The sequence below is a fragment of the Populus euphratica genome, unplaced genomic scaffold (genome assembly GCF_000495115.2).
Source record: "Populus euphratica unplaced genomic scaffold, PopEup_1.0 scaffold74.1, whole genome shotgun sequence".
Taxonomy (NCBI): domain Eukaryota; kingdom Viridiplantae; phylum Streptophyta; class Magnoliopsida; order Malpighiales; family Salicaceae; genus Populus; species Populus euphratica.
In genome coordinates, this window is record NW_011499954.1 from 387,402 (window position 1) to 407,297 (window position 19,896).

The following is a 19,896-nucleotide window of genomic DNA, read 5'->3' on the forward strand; positions in this document are numbered from 1 at the left end:
TTTATAACATTGTGTTGTTTTGTTGAGCTATGTAGACACCTCAAACTCAATTTGAAGATTAGTGTGTTATTAGCTAGTTAAGTTAATTTTGAATTATTCTTTTTAGATTTAATGGATCAATAAATTAATTGATATGTTCAAATCTGAAAAAAATGTAATTTATATTTAGGTTTGGTGAATTGATATAAATAAATACAAATTAATTTAATATATCATTATTTTAATATTAAAAAAATAATCAAAGAAATTAAATAGCTCCCAACAATACATACATGATTATCTATCTTTGTATATAATTATATAGATAGCCTGGGTTTTACCAAAAACACCACTTCTTCTAAACATGCTTGCAACCCAGTTTGTACAAGCTGGGGAAAAAATTGTGCAGTTACAGTGTTACACCACAAATAGATGGCACCTGGCAGTTATATAACGCCCACTACTTGGCTTCAACCCCAACAGACCCCCTTTTGGACTGAAAAAAGAAGTGGAAATGAGATCTTCGATGTTGGATTATTTATAGTAATTGAAAAAAATTAAAAAATCTAAGAAAAACAAGTTTAAAAAGTGAGTGAGAGACTGAGAGAGAGATGAATAAATTATTGCAATAATATTCTTGTACGTACAGTGAGTGTCCAAAAGATTTGCATGAAAGCTCGTGCTTATTGGTTACTGGCGTGTAAATCCATTACACTTGGATGCATTTATTGCCCCCTCCCCCCCACCCCTCGCCCACCCCTCGTCCCCCCTCCCCCCCCCTCTCTGTCTGCTTTCTTTTTGTTTGTTGCTTGAGATTTTACAGAAATGGCTCTTAGCAAATGGGGTTTCTTTGCTTCTGTCTGAGACCTAAGTTGTTGCTTGCTTCCACTTCTTAGTACGCATACCATCTAATCTGCCTCTCAAAAATTGTATTTTACAGGATATTCCAGTTTTGACTCTGTTTTTCTTTTTTTTTCTTTTCTGTTTTGTTATCTTGGTTTCTTCGCTGTGTATTTATGGTTTATTTGGTCACTATCTTTGTACTCTAAGACGGGGCTCATTTTATGCCTTGTATATTTTTTATTTTTTATGCATAGAACTGTCTTCTGTTCATGTATTTTCACTTCCTTTTCTTGTATTTTCCCTTTATTTGGTTGGTGTTTAATTGATCTTTATAATATGATGATGATGATCTTATTCTAGGATTTGATATTTGGCAATTTCAAGTTTTTTCTTAAAAAGAAAAGAAAAGAAAAGGAAGTATCTGTTCTGCTTCATTTTTTCTGAGAAGATTTGGTTGACGAAGCTGAGATTTTTATGCTGGGGGATTGTGTTTTACGATGGAAAATTATTTGGTGATATATAATTTGTAGGAGTTCTGTCCATGTATATTTTTAGTATTTTTATGGGGTTGAATTCACCAGAAATCTTGGAGAGGATTTTGATTAAAAATTTCAACTTGCAGGAATTAGTTTGAACTACTGTTGGGATAAAGACGATTAACGCAATCACAAAGGTCATTGCAGAGGGAATTTAATGACAATGAAAGTCAAAGAACATGAAGGAATTGTCCATAATCCAAGTGGGCAGTTGTCAACAGTGCCATGGTGGACTGCATTTGGGTCACAAGCTGTTACTGGTGAATCGTGTGGCCTATTGAGGGCTTTACCTGTAGAACAGCTTGCCACTGGAGGTGAAGCTGCGACTAAGCAGGCCAGGATGAGTACTGACCAAAGGCTAGATAAAAGGAATATTACTCAATTCACTATATTTCCAGGTAAATCTTTCTCCTTTTTTATGGTTTAGAATTTTTCATAGATGTATTTCTGATTTATTTGTTGCATTTCTTTTGTCATTAGTTACAAAATTCCAGCTTCAAAAGGCATAGAAAAACTGTGTTCTGTTTAACCTTTGGATTACGGCTGTATGCACCAGAAAGTTTTAGATACTGTCTTGAATTACAAAATTAAACAAATTTATAATGATTTTTTTCCCAAAATTGATTGATATAAGAGTGACATTAGGGTTAATAAAGTTGTTTCCCAAATGAGGACACAGAACTTAGCCAGTAATTAATGGTCAAGTAGGATATAAGGTTAACTTTCAGTTTTCATTCACAGTAATGGGTGTGCCAAAATGTTGGAAGCGCAAGTTTGTTTGGAATCATCGTACAAGTCAAATTAGATAAAGTAGAGTGATGAGTGTTATGGTAGATTGATCCATATTTTTGTAAAGAATGGCAGTTAGTTTCTGTCTAGGCATGGTACATAAGGCATATCAATGTGCAAACAATGAACATTCGTACTAGAATCCAGAGGAAAAAACACTTGAACAAGCTGGAAAATTTTCTGGTCAAATGTGTTGCAGCCATATAGCTCTGAACGGTGCCCAAAACTTGCTATATTTTTGGAGGATTTTCATAATGAAATGGATAAAATCATGAAAGTAGTTCGTGTACAATTTAGGAGGCAGCAATGTCTTGGCTGTGCTTGATGCTAGATGAACTTGGGGATAAAAGAATATCTTGAAGATTTCTTTCTCCTATGATAAGGAATAAACTGAGGTAACATGAAAACAAGATTGATGATAAACTAATCAAATGCGTGCCAGGAAATAAATGGACTGTGTCCTGATGCATTTAGTTTTGTTTGCATCGACAAATACATGTATCGCCAATGGGAAGAAATTGTAATCAATGATGATTGCATCTCAAAGCCATTTTTTGGCATGAAGATGCGGAAAGCAGCACAGAAATGTTAGCTTGAAATAGGAAGTGCTCGACTGGCCTAACTTGTCTTCATCTTTCATGCCCAACAGACAAGTTGGTATCATAAGTTAGAGCATTTTTCTCTTATTCTGTCTAGTAGTCCTCATTTGATGAAGTAATGGATGAATTCTTCCTGAAGGATTAGATATTTCTTCCTAGCATTTTATATTTTCCAGAACCTGTTCAAAGACTATCTTCTTCCCATTTGATATCAGATATCTTCAATGCGTATCTAGAACTTCTGCTGAGTTATTTTGATCCATTAATATGAAATAAAGCATCACAGACGACAGTTCTGGACCTTCTGGTCCCTAGTTGACGCATCAGCCAATTAGGTTCCAATCTATCTACAAATTTTTTTCTAGGTACTTCCAATATGACTATCTGTTAACCAACCAGGTAATTTCTCATTCAGGTGACTGCAAAACTTCTGGTGACGGACAGAAAAATCTTCAGGCAGCCATTTCATTGCAAACAGCTCTGCCAGAGTATCGTGCTCATTTTGACATGGGATATGGTCAGCCTGTGGTGAGAATTTTGTTTCCGTTTAGGTTTTATATAGCCAGTATTCAAACCTGATTTATAGTAGCTGATGGCTAATGGTTTGCACGTTGATAAAACTATAGATTTGCACAAAGTATCCTCTTGTGGATCAATGTTACGGAGTATTCTCAACTTTTGGACCTCAAATTTCGGTTTGTGTTTCTTCTCACGAGTGAAATTACATCTTTTGCAATTACATTTACTCATGTGAAGCAAAATACTTGGCATACTAATCTGTAATCTACTGATAGTAATGTGGTCCGCCACTCCCATCATACCCCTAAGAAAAATCAGAAAAAAAACCTGTGCCATAGATTATAGTGACAATATACCCTTTTCATATTTGAGTTCTCTTTTATTGTTGAAGACAACCAGCAACAAGTAGAATTCTTGGAAATTAACTAATTCTATGCTTATTCATAATAATGTAGGGCCGAATTATGCTGCCGATGAGCATGACCGCAGATGATGGACCTATATATGTAAATGCTAAGCAGTACCATGGAATTATGAGGCGTAGAAAGTCCCGTGCAAAAGCTGTGCTGGAGAATAAATCGACCACCAGTCGTAAGGTATTATCTCTTGATGTGGTAGCTCATCTTGCACTTCCTATAGGACTTGAAACTTCACATCATATGAGAGAAAAAAAGGGCAGACAAATAAAATCTTTCAAGCAACCAATGTCCCAAATCTTTCCCCTTGTACATTAGTTCAAGTTTGCAATTCAAGGCAGGCTTTGGTATCTTCCCTTTGGAAAACATTTGACTCAAACTGACAGGTTTGTCAATGCAATACATAAGTATATCTCTAAATTAGCGACCACGGTTAATCCATGTTTGAGATATTATGTTGGCTTAAATGAGTGTCTGATTAATTCATTAGCCTGGTTCTTATTATGTTTTGTATTGGAGATTCAAACATGCTCTCAATCTGCCACTAAAGGCTAGTGGCAAGACTCTTGTCTCTTGAAAGAAATCCCTCTCCGCATTCTGGCTCAATAACCAAGTTTTTTTCTGCTGACAGCCCTATATGCACTATTCACGCCATCTCCATGCAATGCGCCGACCAAGGGGATGTGGTGGCCGTTTCTTGAATACAAGAGAGTTAAATGAAGGAAAAGGGACAATGGAGGCAAAGAAAGCTGGTGATTTTCAACTTTCTCAGGCAACTGTTTCTCAGAATTCTGAAGTCCTGGAATCAGTTGGAGCAACTTTGAACTCCTCAATGGAAGCAAATGGTGGTGGATCGATTCTCTCAGGGTCAGAAGTGACTAGCATGTACAATAGGGGAGAACTTGACCTCCTTCAGATCAATCATCTTGGGCCGACTTTCCATAGTTTCTCAGGCATGATGGACAGAAGGCATGGCATTGTTATGCCAAGTAAGTGGGTTGCAGCAGCTGACAACTGCTGCAACTTAAAATAGCAAGGGAACAAAAATCGGGTTGGTGCTTGTTCCTTGAACTAGACCAGACCCCACCCTTGCAGGAACCTGCAACCTAATTATGGCTTGAAGTTGGACTTCACCATTGGTTGTTAGGGCAAGTCGTTCTTGGCTCTAGTGCATTAATGTCATCTATTGCATTCCATACAACCTTGCTGTCATGGGATGGTTAGAGGTGCTAAATCCTTAATGCATTGTAAATATTTTAGCTAATGGACAAGATAATAAACGTGTGTAAAGGCTACCCTAAATTATGTTGAAGAATGATTCATGCTCTTGGGCTTGCTATCTACTCCATGGATTCCTAATTGTAAGAAATAACTATGTATTTGTGTTGTCTTAAATATTTCTATTATTATAAATTTCATCCCATTTTATATCTGCAAATTGATGGAACAGTACTATCGAAACAAAAGCATAAAATAGCATTTAGCACCTTTTCTTGGCATGGCAATCTAGTCGGATGAAATTGCTAGAGTGATACGGGGAGAAACGAAGGTGGGCAGCTGTGGAGAAATTCTGGTCCATGCTCAGTAACAAGAAGACCCAAACCCAAAGGGCCGAAACCAATAAATGCAAATAAAAAACCTTATCTTTCTAACTACTCCAAAAAAATCATCAAAACATATTTCAAACCCTCCATTCCTTGTCAATTTGTCTCACAGAATAACAATGTCAGCTTTCTCCGTGGCAGCTTCAACTATAACTTCCTCTCCATTGCACACAAAGCTCTCAAAACTCTCCTTCACTCACTCACAACTTCCAATCCCATCCTGCTTCTTATCAAAACCCTTCCTTAAACCTCTAAAACCCCTAAAACTCAACAGCCAAAACTCCAATTCCCTCCTTCTACTCTCCATCGCTCCTTCCCATGGTACTTTTGCTGCCTCTTTTGACAATTTTGAAGTTGAAACAGATGAAAACATCACAGCTCAAGATGACTCACAAAGTGAAACAGACGAATTTGACCAGGAAATTGTAGAAGAAGAAGGAAATGTGGGGGCGATCAAAGCAAGAGAAGAAGGGAAGCTTTATGTGGGCAATTTACCATATTCCATGACCTCTTCGGAATTGGCTGAGGTTTTTGAGGCAGCTGGTCGTGTTTTTAGTGCTGAGGTCTGACTTCTTTTGTCTTATCGTTACGTTCTGAATGTTCCTTTTTTCATTTTCTCTGTCTATGGAGCATTAGACAAAGGAATAATGCTTATGATTCTTCTTCTTTTTTTTGGGGTGGGGTTTTAAGGTTATTTGCGATCGAGTTACGGATAGGAGCAGGGGCTTTGGTTTTGTTACAATGGAAAGTGTTGAAGAAGCTAAAGAAGCTATTCGGATGTTCAATGGATCAGTAAGTGACTTCCATTTTTTCGGTTTGAGCTTTGTCTATGATTTCGAGTGCCCAAACCATGCCAAATTCTTAGTTTTGCACTGATATGATGTGTTATGGGGTTGTTTAAGTGTATGTTGAAGAGGTGGATAATGCTTTTTTCTCTAATCGATTGTGGTTAGAGTTAATTGTGTTTTGTGTCAACGAAATTAGAAGTCCATTTTGTTCACTTACCAGTTGTCTGTATTTCGACTTCTGTTGTCATTGCATTGAGCTGGTGCAAAACCAATCACGTGTTATTGCCATCTCTGCGAACTGCTAAAAACGAAATGTAAGTTGGCTTCAAATTAATTTTCAGATGGTAAGCAACTTGTTCTGAGATGTAGTCCAATTCTGATCATGATTTTAGCTGTCAACTGCATCTGTGTTCGGTCTTTATCTGAATAGAAAGAATCCAAGCTCTGATTGGTGGTGTTAGGAAATGCTTTGTCAACTAAAGAGTGTCTTTATGGAAGTTTTGTCCTGAACATAACTGAGCTCCTATCCTTGTCCCAAACATTGTTCTTTTTTAATTCTTCATGTGTGTACTTTTCTAGATGCGTGTTATCAAAGGTGATAATCATGTTTATATTTGACTGCTGCTAATTGAGTACTGTATGAGAAGATGAAAAATGGTGACAATGATTTTGGTGATGTTTGACAGCAAGTTGGAGGTCGAACTTTGAGGGTTAACTTCCCAGAAGTACCAAGGGGAGGTGAGAGGGAGGTAATGGAGCCAAGGATACGGAGTGGCTACAAGGGCTTTATAGACAGTGAGCACAAGCTATATGCAGGAAACCTTGGATGGCGCCTCACTTCTGAAGGTCTTAGAGATGCGTTTGCCAACCAGCCAGGCTTATTAAGTGCCAAAGTCATCTACGAGAGAGACACAGGGAGATCTCGTGGTTTTGGCTTTGTCTCCTTTGAATCTGCAGAGAATGCAGAAGCTGCTTTAGAAGCCATGAACGGAGAGGTAAGACCTGAACTGGTTGTTGCTTTTGCATGCTTGAATTATTTTGCTTGTCATCCAGTGTTTTGATCAGCTGATATGTAATTGTAACAGGAGGTTGAAGGACGGCCTTTGCGATTGAATTTGGCTGGAGAAAGATCCTACCCTCCTCCGGCTAAGGAAAACAACACAGAAAACAATCTTGAGAGCAGTGAATTGTTGTCCAGCATTGGAGCCTGAGAGAACCATGGTAATTCTGTGGGTGCTTAAGTTTTCTGTTAGATGGAGCACTCTGAGAAGATATAGCCATCAACTTCCAAATCTTTTGACTATATGGACCTCTTTTGTTCTTGTGTTTTCCTCCATAACTGTAGACAAGCCACTTGGTACAAAATCCGTAGAATTTGAATAGGCTGCAGTCCTTTGCTGTGCAATTTGAGTATTGTGGCTTGGATAGTAAAAAATTTAAATAGTGCAAATTAACCTTTAAGACTATTTATATAAAAAATAAAACATCTTAATATATTTTTTAATTATTTTAAAACAAATTCAAATCTTCAATTAAGCGTGACAAACAAAAGGTTATAGGTTTGAGAGCTCTGAGACATGTCTATTTTCTAAATTCTAAATATTCTAAATTGTGATAGATGGTATTTCATCTATTTTTTTAAAAAACAAAATAAAGGTGGGGACAGGGTTGACCCTTTACTGGCTTTTTTTTTATACTCTAAAAAAATATTTATCAGATTTATTTACTCTTTAATTTTATTTAATTGAAATTGGTTATTTATTATTAGAATATTTAAATAAATTTAAAATATTATTTTATTATATTTATGATTTTTTAAGTTTTTATTCATATAAAATAGATATATAATTTTTATCTTAATAATCATAAATTTTTTAAAACAAAATTAATACTTGTACGTTAATAAAAAGATTTATAACTATAAATAATAATATTGAAATTTCCCATGAATTAAAAATAAAAAATGAAAAAAATCCTTTCCGTGCTTTATGGTGAATCAAGAAAAGTGCTTTATGGTGAATCAAGAAAACAAGCGTCATCATATGAAACACTGCAAGTTTTTGTTAAATTTAGAACTTGTTTGGTATTACTATAGCCGTTATGGTTATGACTTGAAAAAAATTATTTTATAAAAAGTATTTTTAATTGAAATTGGTTTGAAAAAACAGGTGGCTGGTTAAAACTGTAATTGAAATTGAGGTTAAATAAAAAATAGTTTAATATGTTTGGTTAAGAATGTTTTTGAAATTAAAGTTATAAAATAATTTTAAAAAATATATATTTATATTGATTGTTTTTAATTTAAATATTGTAGATTTAACTATTGCTATTAAATCATGAAATAAATAATACTTTATATAAAATACTTTTTATTGTTCCATTAAATTATTCACAATTCCAATACGTATGAAATATATCCGACAAGGACTACATATTTCACATATTTCTTAAAAGAGCAATAACATTAGGTAAAATATAATCAAAAACAAAATTGAAATTGCAATCAAATTCTATAAATGCGGCATTATCAAGCGATCTTCGTCTAATTTATATAGTTATTGAATACTGTTTAGCACTAGTTTTTCGAATAAAATACAATTAAAAATAAAAAATATTTTTTTATTTTGTATGGTCGAACTTGGTTTAATGTATTTTTAACTTTGATAAACCTAGCCGACCTGAGTTTTATATTTAACTGGATGAAAATTAATCAATTAAACAGGTTAATTTATAAATCAATTAAAATCAGAATAAAACTTAATTTAATTTAAAAAATTAAATTAAAACTTTATATTTTAAATTAATTTGAGTTAATTCATCAAACTTTAATGTTGGGCTATAACTATAATAACAAGTTATGCAACTTTTGCATTAATTTTATTTTAATAAAAAATCATGTTTACATGGCATTATAAATAAAATTATGTTTATATTAAATATTACTGTTTATGCTAAATATGACATAGATGATAAAGATTTGTTATTAATTTATGATGTAGAATTATTTTTATTTTTTGGATATAATTATTTTATAAAATAATGATATAAGTAATAAAAATAAATAAATCTCTCATAATAATTAAAAAAAATACCAAGTATTTTGGACTTCCATGCGCTGGTTCAAGCCTACAGCAATAAAAGCATTGTGTTGTGTTAATTTTTAAACATGAACAGTGGAACATGCTCTTCATTTCATTACAAGAAGTAGCTCTTTGCTGTTTCTTATAATCTGTGGCTGAGTTATAGTTAATGGTGGAACCCATTATTAAAAAATTATGGTACATAACCAAATGATAAAAATTATATCAAATAAACAAGAAAACAAGCATTATCATATGAAACATTGCAAGTTTTTGTTAAATTTAAAACTTGTTTGGTATTGCCGTAGCTGTTGTAGTTGTGATTTGAAAAACATTATTATATAAAAAATACTTTTAGTTGAAATTGGTTTGAAAAAACAGGTGACTGGTTAAAACTGTAGTTGAAATTGAGGTTAAACAAAAAGTAGTTTAATGTGTTTGGTTAAGAATGTTTTTGAAATTAAGGTTATAAAATAATTTTAAAAAATATATATTTATATTGATGGTTTTTAATTTAAATATTGTAGATTTAACTATTGCTATTATATCATGAAATAAATAATACTTTATATAAAATACTTTTTATTGTTCCATTAAATTATCCACAATTCCAATACTTATGAAATATATCCGACAAGGATTACAGTTTTCACATATTTCTTAAAAGAGTAACATCATTAGGTAAAATATAATCAAGAACAAAATTGAGATTGCAATCAAATTCTGGAAATGCGGCATTATCAAGCAATCTCCGTCTAATTTATATAGTTATTGAATACTGTTTAACACTAGTTTTTTGAATAAAACACAATTAAAAATAAAAAATATTTTTTTTATTTTGTATGGTCGGACTTGGTTCAATGTATTTTTAGCTTTGATAAACCTAGCCGACCTGAGTTTTATATTAAACTGGATGAAAATTAATTTAATTAAAATTAATCAATTAAACAGGTTAATTTATAAATCAATTAAAATCAGAATAAAACTTAATTTAATTTAAAAAATTAAATTAAAACTTTATATTTTAAATTAATTTGAGTTAATTCATCAAACTTTAATGTTGGGCTATAACTATAATAACAAGTTATGTAACTTTTGCATTAATTTGTTTTTAATAAAAAATCATGTTTACATGGCATTATAAATAAAATCATGTTTATATTGAATATTACTGTTTATGCTAAATATGACATAAATGATAAAGATTTTTTATTAATTTATGATGTAGAATTATTTCTATTTTTTGGATATAATTTTTTTTATAAAATAATGATATAAGAAATAAAAACAAATAAATCTTACTCATAATAATTAAAAAAATACCAAGTATTTTGGACTTTCATGCGCTGGTTCAAGCCTACAGCAACAAAAACATTGTATTGTGTTAATTTTTAAACATGAATAGTTTAACATGCTCTTCATTCATTTTCTCATCATAAGAAGTAGCTTTTTGCGCTTCTTGTAACATGCGGTTGAGCTATAGTTAATGGTGAAACCTATTATTAAAAAACGGTGATACGAGCATAATCAAATGATAAAAATTATAGTTGCGGGTGAATTTTACCTGTAGTCACAGAACCAAACAACTATTTAATAAGTAATTATAATTACTTATTTTAAAATATATTAAAATAATATTTTTTTATTTTTAAAAAATTATTTTTAAAACAGTGTATGTATTGAAATGATTTAAAAAAATTAAAAAGTTATTTTTTAATAAAAAATATTAATTTTTTTTTAAAACGCGAGTTGACCAGGTTTCCCGAATCTCATATATATGGCCTGGATCCCTTAGTTGTTGTTTTGCTTTTTGGATAGCAGCAAATCCCCTTCAAGTATCGAAGTCAAAATCTGAACAAATATCGCTGAGGAGTCTGCAATAAGGGGTCAAATGAAATCAATAGAAACAAATCTTGAGTTTATTTGCTGATCAAATTAAGCCATTTCCACCCTTCGTCAATAAGATATTGTGTTTAATTAGTTTCTTGAGATAAAAGAGATATAATAGAAAAGACAAAACACAAAAATAAGACTTACATAAAATTGTATTTTGGTAGTAATGTATATGATAAAATAATTGTTTTTGTATTTTATTTAGTTACGATGGATAAGATATAATAAAATAAATTAAAATCTATTTAATTTTTAATATATATTGTTATCAAATTTATACGTGTAAAAAGAATTGAAATATAAATAATATTATAATAACTTTAATTATAAAATCAGAATAATATTCAAGACTTAAATTAGTTTGAATTAAAAAAATAAAAAAACAATTAACTGACTTAGTCAAAACTCTATATTAACTCGAAATGAAACACAAGTAAAACACCTGTTGATTTCTTTTAAAAAAAACAAAAATTTCAGGTCAACAAAAATTAACCTTCTTAACCCATAACTTAACCTTTTTTATAACTATAATAATAATAATAATAATAATTTATGTTTATATATTAATTCAAGTCTATTCATATTAATCCTCTCATTGATTGAGTTATATTTTAAAATTTTAATAATAATTATTTTTATTTTTAAATTTTTAAAATTAATTTTTTTTTTATAAAAGCATTGTAAAAATAAAAAATATTATCTTTAAAAACAAGTCTCATATGCCTCCAATTTTCAAAATATATAAATTCACTATAAAATTATCTTAAAATTTTTTCTTTTAAATCTCATTCTCTTTTACCACATCACGTGAGTTGTTGTTTCGGTACATGTCAATGTGTATTGTCACATATACAAGTGAATTTGCTGATCAACAGTTAATTGAGAAGTATGCAAGGAGAAATCCTCCCCATCCCAAACCGCTGGGCAGTTCAAAAAAAAAAAAAAAAGACACCTGGCAAATATGTAACCTTCATAAGATGATGCCAATGTTGTTACAACAAGATGTCATGAGATGGAAGCATTATTTATGGCTTCAACAACCGGCAGCGGAACTGGAAATGTTAACACTGATGGGAATTTTTCTTTTTATGGCTCAAATAAAACCACTAGAAGTTCATTGAGAATCAAGATGACCTGAAAGAAGAGCATCTGCAGCAGAATCCAGGTCTTGGGGAAAGAAAACCCTGCAAAACAACATATGTTTTACACAGAAAAAACTTTAAATCTAAAATAACTCTTGAAAGTAATTCGCCAGGCCCTGAAGTTCCATTAACCTGGCTGCATTTCACTATGTTCTAATTTTAATATTCCCAGAAAAAAGAATCGTCGATTAACCATGATAGGAAAATAGCAAAAGATCATCCCATGATTAGTTCCATCGCTTAGTGAGTGCTTTATTTGATGCCTGGATCAACAGCAGCGAATCCAGGAACTTCAGAAGGTGCTTACCTGCAGGTGTTGTGGTAAATGGTCCTGCTCATTTGTTCTATTTCAGTGATGCCTTTGCATCCAGCCACAACCTCAAGAACTTGCCTGGAAAATACACCAGTTTTGTTTCAAGAAACAGATGAAAAATAGTGAATCCAACTCAAAACCGTGAAGAAACTTTACTACCACAATTTTTTAATTGCTGTCCAGTATGAAACTTAGGTTGACTAGTATAAAAGTCACAATAAACAATCCTAACCTAAAGAAGCATGGATTTTTCATTTTTTTTAAAGGGCTACAGGTTTGAAGAAGAATGGGTAGCAGATTCCAGGATTTTCCCAAAATGCATCTGTGTGCACCATGGAAATACTTGTGTCAGCTGAGATTTCTGATCCAGAAGGATAATCTTTATATTGTCAGAGAATTCAGCTTATGTGTAAGCATCAGCCTTAAAGTAATTATAACTGATTTGAACTCAAGGCTGCAATAATATTTGAAAACAGTTTCCATAACTAAATTGCAAGCCTCCCATTCTAAAACACTCCGTCTATCCAACATATATAAACTCCATTATATAAATGTTAAGAAAAGGCTTCTAATCTTTAGAAACAAAAATATAAATATGAAATAATAATGTCGGATATGCCATTGAACAAAATGTTTCACTTACCGAACTAAACAAGGCTCATTGCGACCTTTGACAATGCAATCCTGCTCATGCTTCTCTTTCTTCTTAGAAGGCCAAGTAGATTTTACAAACTTAATCCCAGCATGACTATTCTTGATTTCACAATATGGAGAATCTGTTTCAATCATCATTTTCTCAACAGGGATACTGCTCACAACATCAAGATTCTCAGGAGTTTTCAGAGAGCAGCCATTTACACCTGTTGGTAGAATGCTAGTAAAGAACTATTCATGTAGTCATTGATAACTTGAAAACCAAACACCAAGAAATTCTAGCTAGTTAGTGACTAGGAAATAAGTAATAAATTCTCTTAAGCATTTAGTGCAGAACAGAAAACTTAACTTTTAGATATTGTTTATGAGACAACCTAGACAATGAATGCCTAAATTCCATCATGAGCATCTTTTTAATTTGGATAATTATAATATTAAATTGTATCTAAAGATTAAGAGTGGATGCCTAAGGAAAAAGAGAAGATAAATATTGCACCCAGGTTTTTGTCATATTTGTTCTCTGATGACCACTGAATCTATATAATCGATGTATGGTAAACCCAAACCAGCAAGTCATAACTCTACATCTTACATAAACAAACCCATCAGAATCTTTGCAACAAAAAAGGAGCATCCATCACATCTCTATCAGGTAATTCAAGCAAGCTCCATTATTCCACATCTCTGACCAATTTGTTTGAAGAGAAAGCCAAACAATCTCGACAAGATGCACTGCATCCCCTTTTCTAATTCACCAAACACCATCTATCTACTCAGACTACCTAATATTTTACTTGTGCTATTTATGCCTCCTTATCTTCTTAGCATGTGTGTTACTGCCAAAAATGATCAGTTTCAAAGAACATGGAAAAGTAATCATATTCCAGTCTTGAAAATCCTTTCGAATTCCAGTAACATTTTGGCCTCTGCAACCAATGTAAAAATTTCAAACCAGGAATTTCTAGGGCTTTGACTGCATCCTTAACTGCAATACCAATCCTGGTGAGGACACCAAACTCACACCACATATTACAAGAGCAATGAAAGGAGATGATAAAAGATGGCCTAGCTTGTCACTTTTTGGTTTGGGAGATTGAGCCCATCTAGGCCTATTTCATTGTTTTGTTTTATTTATTTGAGTTATTTATGTTAAATGGTTTCAATTAATGAGTCAAGCCCAGTAGTTGGATGTTTTAGGGTTATGCTATTTTTATTTTTATTTTTTTCATCTTATGATACGAATAACTATTCTAAATTCTCTCTTTTTCCTAGCTTTTCTTTCCTTTAATTATTGGCTTCTTTATTTCTCTCTACTTTTATTTCTTTTATCTATTGTCCTGCATCAACTTAAGTATCAGAGTCAAGTTCTTTTAATTGTTCTCACAATTAAATGATCTATGAGCTTGTTTAAATTCCTGACATTCAATTTAGCCAGTAAATTCTAGATTTTGTGAGAAGCTTTCATCAATAGTAAAAAAAAAAGTAGCAATCCATAAAATTTATTTCTTTTAGCCTTTCATTTACAACAGCAGATCTGAATATATATATATTGTTCATATTCAACACAAGCCCATTTATCCCTAAACCCACACCTACCAGCCATCACCCGAAGAGCACACTTCTTACACATCAGCCACAGCAGAATCAACCACATCACAAACTCGATCAGATCATCTTCAAATCAGAGCTGCACTTGACAGGGTTAAGTTTCTCCAACCATGAGAGAGATGGTGGAGACATCAGACCCACATCATCAATCACACGAGTATATAGACAAAGGCGACGAAGAATGGTCTGGCCTGTCACTTTTTGCTTGGGAGATTGAGGCCCATCCCATCTAGGCTTGTCACTCTTTGTTTTGTCTTATTTTGATTTAAGTTATTTATGTTAGACAATTTTAATTGAAAGGCCAAGCTTAATAGTTGGATGTTTTAGAATTATACTATTTATATGTTTCTTTTTCATCTCATGAGACAGTTTTTTATGAATTGAATATATATCACATATTATTCCTCCTCTAAATTCCTTCTCTTTGTAGCTTTTCTTTCTTTCCATGCTTTTTTCTTTTTTGTTATTGTCCCACATCAAATCCACCTAAAACCATTACAATCTTTACTTTCTTCCCCTAATAAGCAGCACTTTATACAAAATTTGCATTTACAAAGATAAATGCATCTACCACGAATTTAGCTTCTTAAGAAGATGGCTTATAAATTTATCTAGTGAAATAATTCCTCTCATGTCACTATGTCGAAGACTCAAGCACCAAAAAGAAAAATTTAATGAAAAGCCGGGTAACAGGAACTAGCAGATGCAAAAAGTGTATGCTCACCTATATACATATTATTAAATGAAAGAAGTTTTCCGCAATCTTCTGCACTACCAGTAAATGAATGAGTGACCCCGCCACTGAATCTGTAAATTACAATTTACTATGGAAATCAGTTCACTCCACATACATCAACCTGGACATATGCCACCAAAGGAAAACAGCTATAAATAAGTGAAATTTATTTATGTCCGAACCACATTTTACACTATGCCTTTCATTTTTCACTCAACGTCAACACATTTGGAACATGAAATGGTTTTCCCTGAAAAGCATATTCAAGTTGAACCATTAACATGCAAATGATTGGGTGGTCATTTTTTAGAACAATGGTTAATATTTATGGATATAATTGATGCAGAACCACATAATAAAGTTTTTCGGACTGCTTATTTTAGAAAGAAATATAGGGTTTAATTTTAATATTTAGTTTCCTCATGCTTCCTACTTTTATGAGGACCTTTTATTTTATTTGGGTACCTATAAATAAACACCCTAGACAGATACGGTTTAACATTTTCAGTCTGTATGGCAACTAAGAAACTCTAGAGAATATAAGAGAAACTAAACTGGTGATAAAAGGGAGGAAAAGAAGGGAAATCAAATTTCTTTTGTTTGGATTAAGAGAAGTGAGAGAAATGAAGTTTTCATTATATTGATGGAAAAGAAAGGAAAACAGTTTTTTAGAGGTTACAATGAGCAAAATTCTGTCAATTTTTTCATTTCCTGCACTATCCTCCCAATTTAGGCGAAAATTTTTAGTAAGTCAGAAAGTCTTATTTTCCCCTCTTTTCCCTTCCCTTCCTTTCTTTTCTATTGATAATTTTAGCATCCAAACAAAGGAAAGTGGCTTAAGTTCCTTTACATTATTCTCCTTTCAACTCCTTTCCCTCAAAACATATGCACTGTTTATTGATTGAAATAAAAAACCTAAATTTTTCTTCATGGTTGAGTGTTTCTCTCTTGTTTTAGTTATCCTTTGATTTGGTGATGTTGTTGTGGTTCTGCATCAATAATTTATGCAAAAGGCTACTGGGCAGCCTGAAAGAAAGGTCATAAAACAAAATTTGAGTGAAGCAAACTTTTAGACACCATCATCTGGTTCCTTCATCTACAAATAGAGCAAGCTAACCTTTCTTTGTTACGTTCTACAATTTCACAGAAATCTGCCGCAGCCGCACGCATATGTAGAAACATTGGTAGCTTTGTGGCATGTGCTAATTCAAACTGCTTCTCAAAGTACCTGCTTGTTGATATGGAATTATGGATAAATAAAGTGCCCACATGTAATAGGAGTAGATGAGAATGACACGCAACCATATAACGAGGAGCAAAGAAATCCACAAGGAACATTTTTGTCAGCAATGACTTACTTCTTTTGAATATCTGGTGGGCAAAAGTGAAGCCTGTCATAATCCAGTCCACACTCACCAATAGCCACCACCTTACATTCAACATCCAAGAAAAAAGTGCATCATAAAGAACACTACCAATGTAAGTAGAATAGTATTACAAACAAGTTTTGTAATGTGGAAAATCAATGACAAAATTAAGACTAGAGATCAAAGTAGCAGAAAGTTTTCAAATTAATAGTATCATTAGAATCACTCTCCAAGAACAAGAGGCTACATAATGACACAGGATAACTCTTCTATGTATAGAATTTTCCATCATATTTAAGTCAAGAATAAATAAGATTTGATGACTTGCTATTAATATCAACAATGAAAGACCAAATGCACAATTAACATGCAAAGTTTTTTATTTTTTTTAAATAGGCATCATTATCCAGATAATAATAAAATTCAGTGGATATGTGTTAGGATTATAGCATTTTGCATCACTCTCTTCTTAGAAAGAATTAAGTTAAAAAATTTTTTTTTTAAAAAAATCAGGCATCATTATTAGGAGAAGAACAAAATTCATTGGATAGGTGTTGGGATTGTAGGATTCTGCATCACTCTCTTCTTAGAAAGAATTAAGTTAAACGTTAATTTAATATCTTTTATGATATAATTATATTAATATTTCACATATTCTCAAATTTGTGATGCCTTATCATTGTCCTGTGAGGAAGACCAATAAAAGCATACCTTTCCTTTTTGCATTCCCTCTTTGGCCAATGACAAGAGAGCCTGAAAATGCTTTTCTGGATCCCCACTCTCTTCAAACTCCTGAATAGATTAAAAGAAAAGGAAAAAAAAAAAAGAGCACTGTCAGGAACAGGAACATCTCCAAGACTCCAACAAAATCACAGTTTATAGATAAATTTAGAACACATGAAATCACTACAAGTAACCAAACTTCAAGAATAGTAATCAACCTTACACCTTGTTGGGTGGACTCCAACCGTACAAAAAAGCCTTCCTGTGACAAACAACAAACTTTCAGATAAACAAAAACCAGAAACCCTTATAAATAAGCAAAAGCAACATGTATTGATAAGAAGATAACAATGGCAAGACCATCAGTCTCGGAAATGGCAAGAGCTTCCTTCGACTCCTCAAGGGACCCACCAGTCACCTATGAACACAAACACAGATCAATTAACATCATCTTAAAGCAAACTATTTCATTACATACTAAAGGTTTCTAGTAAAATTTTCCCGTTTTGTTTTTTAACCATTTTTTAACATTTGATAATCTAAAACAAGTCAAAACGCAGAAACGGCAACTTGATAATTAAAAACCAATAATATCAAAACTACTTCATTTAAGTTCTTAAAATTATCAAAAACGCATAAATAGAACTTCATTAGACCAATTAAGTTATTAAAATGATTAAAAGACCAAACATGGTAAGAGGGTAACGAAAAAGAGAGTGCCGGAGGCATACAATGATTCGATCTACACCAGCGTTCCAAGCCCTGCTCAACACATTGGCTATATCAGCTACATGGTACTGCTTCCCATTGTAGATCCCTTTGAACATTCCATCTGCACGGCATTTTACACACGCACTGTTCAGTTTAAGAAGAAGAGAATAAGAGAGAGTGGAATTAAGAAATATGTTAACAATGTGTTTGATGAAATGTCTGACTGACCTGTGAAGTTCACAGCTATATCTGCTTCAGAGAAAACAACAAAAGAACACAGGGAAAAAAAAACGGGGAATGAATTGAGTAAAATCAGGTTTTTCGACAGTGGAGATAAAAGAAAAGAAAAGAAAAGAGAGTGAATTATAGTTAGTATCACTCGCCTATCATTCGTATGGTTGCCATTGCTATTCAGATACTGAACTTCCTGTTTGGTATGTAACTGTAACTGTCAAATAGACCGCTTGTTATTCAATTGATAAATAAATAATAACAGTGATATTTATAGTAATTTTTTTTAATTTTCTGGAATATACAGACATACTATATTTGTCGGTAACCCCATTAATAATATATATATATATATATATATAAATATAAAATAATTAAAAAATAAAAAATAAAATAATATAAAATTCAAATATTTATTATAAATTCAAACATTCATGAGTTCAAATACAATTAATTTATAATAAAAACACTAGAGGAGATGGGTCTTCACCTAGACTGTGGGACAAGTAAGAGGGAGTCCATGTATCACTCATCTATAATATCATTTTCATTATCAATCGGTAGAGTATGATCATCTCATCACTAAGTCGTTCATATGGGCTATTTGATCTTTAACTTATTGGTTTAAAATCGCCTAAAACTCCAGAGTTTGAATACTTGAAATGGATTGCGAGCATCCAACTATTAAAACACTACGGACGATCGGTAAGAACTCGGTTGTGGTGTTAGAGAAACTGTACACCTGATTTCTAACGAGTCCACTAAATGATCCTACCTCCAACCACAAATCTAAATCAAGATTTGGATGGGTCGAAAGATCATCATCGTATCTTTCCTTCAACTCAATGTTATATGCATCTTGAAAAAAAAAGTCCACAAATTCAAAAATATAATAACTTAAAAAAAATGATTGAAAATAACATACCACAAAGTGTTGAATTCAGCTATCTATGAGTTGTTATACCTTTTTTTATTGGTCATCAATCCATACATGTATTTCCACAAAAAGCTCCATTAAGCTTAGTTCGTGTCTAATAACCGTAGATTGCAATAGAAAATTGTTATTAGTTAAATATATTTATAAAAAAATTAAAAAATTAGATTTAATTAAAAAAATCTTATCATCTGCTTCATATATGAAACAAAAGATAATAGAAATTGCTGGTGTGCGTGATAACAGAATCATAAACACACTGTTTCTGGTTCTTTACACTAGAGTATGATTATCACACGGAACAATTGGACGTCACATGCTGAATATATTTCACCCACATGGCCTTTGAGACATATGAAAGTCTACAATCCTTCCAAACTATAATTTCTTTCTAGCCTGGAAGCTCTCTTTCTTTTGTATATTTTTTTGTT

The 19,896-nt window shown here is 32.3% G+C and overlaps 3 protein-coding genes across 3 annotated transcripts; 2 read left to right on the plus strand and 1 right to left on the minus strand.

Annotated features, from left to right (window-relative positions):
- The first annotated feature begins 744 nt into the window (after positions 1-744).
- Positions 745-5,119, plus strand: LOC105138227 (nuclear transcription factor Y subunit A-10). Its single transcript, XM_011044268.1, has 6 exons — positions 745-874; positions 1,445-1,756; positions 3,162-3,274; positions 3,373-3,441; positions 3,721-3,861; positions 4,313-5,119. Exons 2-6 carry the CDS (start codon positions 1,516-1,518, stop codon positions 4,712-4,714), a joined length of 966 nt encoding a protein of 321 aa, XP_011042570.1. The 5' UTR covers positions 745-874; positions 1,445-1,515; the 3' UTR covers positions 4,715-5,119.
- A 205-nt stretch (positions 5,120-5,324) lies between these two features.
- Positions 5,325-7,539, plus strand: LOC105138228 (33 kDa ribonucleoprotein, chloroplastic-like). Its single transcript, XM_011044269.1, has 4 exons — positions 5,325-5,848; positions 5,976-6,077; positions 6,760-7,068; positions 7,159-7,539. The coding sequence occupies exons 1-4, from the start codon at positions 5,405-5,407 to the stop codon at positions 7,282-7,284; spliced, it is 981 nt and encodes a 326-aa protein (XP_011042571.1). The 5' UTR covers positions 5,325-5,404; the 3' UTR covers positions 7,285-7,539.
- A 4,322-nt stretch (positions 7,540-11,861) lies between these two features.
- On the minus strand, positions 11,862-18,756 carry LOC105138229 (TatD related DNase). The gene is made up of 12 exons (XM_011044270.1): positions 18,684-18,756; positions 18,529-18,549; positions 18,321-18,421; positions 17,950-18,007; positions 17,808-17,851; positions 17,578-17,658; positions 16,858-16,928; positions 16,617-16,727; positions 15,488-15,570; positions 13,145-13,361; positions 12,496-12,579; positions 11,862-12,230 (listed from the first exon to the last, which is right to left on the minus strand). Exons 1-12 carry the CDS (start codon positions 18,703-18,705, stop codon positions 12,161-12,163), a joined length of 963 nt encoding a protein of 320 aa, XP_011042572.1. The 5' UTR covers positions 18,706-18,756; the 3' UTR covers positions 11,862-12,160.
- Between the last annotated feature and the right edge of the window lie 1,140 nt (positions 18,757-19,896).

Coding starts and splice junctions, on each gene's coding strand:
- LOC105138227 (XM_011044268.1), top strand. CDS start 1,516: ATGACAATGAAAGTCAAAGAACATGAAGGAATTGTCCATAATCCAAGT. Junction 1,757..3,161: donor TCAATTCACTATATTTCCAG/GTAAATCTTTCT, acceptor TTTCTCATTCAG/GTGACTGCAAAACTTCTGGT. Junction 3,862..4,312: donor AATCGACCACCAGTCGTAAG/GTATTATCTCTT, acceptor TTCTGCTGACAG/CCCTATATGCACTATTCACG.
- LOC105138228 (XM_011044269.1), top strand. CDS start 5,405: ATGTCAGCTTTCTCCGTGGCAGCTTCAACTATAACTTCCTCTCCATTG. Junction 5,849..5,975: donor GTCGTGTTTTTAGTGCTGAG/GTCTGACTTCTT, acceptor TGGGGTTTTAAG/GTTATTTGCGATCGAGTTAC. Junction 6,078..6,759: donor TTCGGATGTTCAATGGATCA/GTAAGTGACTTC, acceptor GATGTTTGACAG/CAAGTTGGAGGTCGAACTTT.
- LOC105138229 (XM_011044270.1), bottom strand. CDS start 18,705: ATGGCAACCATACGAATGATAG. Junction 17,852..17,949: donor TGCCATTTCCGAGACTGATG/GTCTTGCCATTG, acceptor TGTTTGTCACAG/GAAGGCTTTTTTGTACGGTT. Junction 12,580..13,144: donor AATGAGCCTTGTTTAGTTCG/GTAAGTGAAACA, acceptor TGTATTTTCCAG/GCAAGTTCTTGAGGTTGTGG.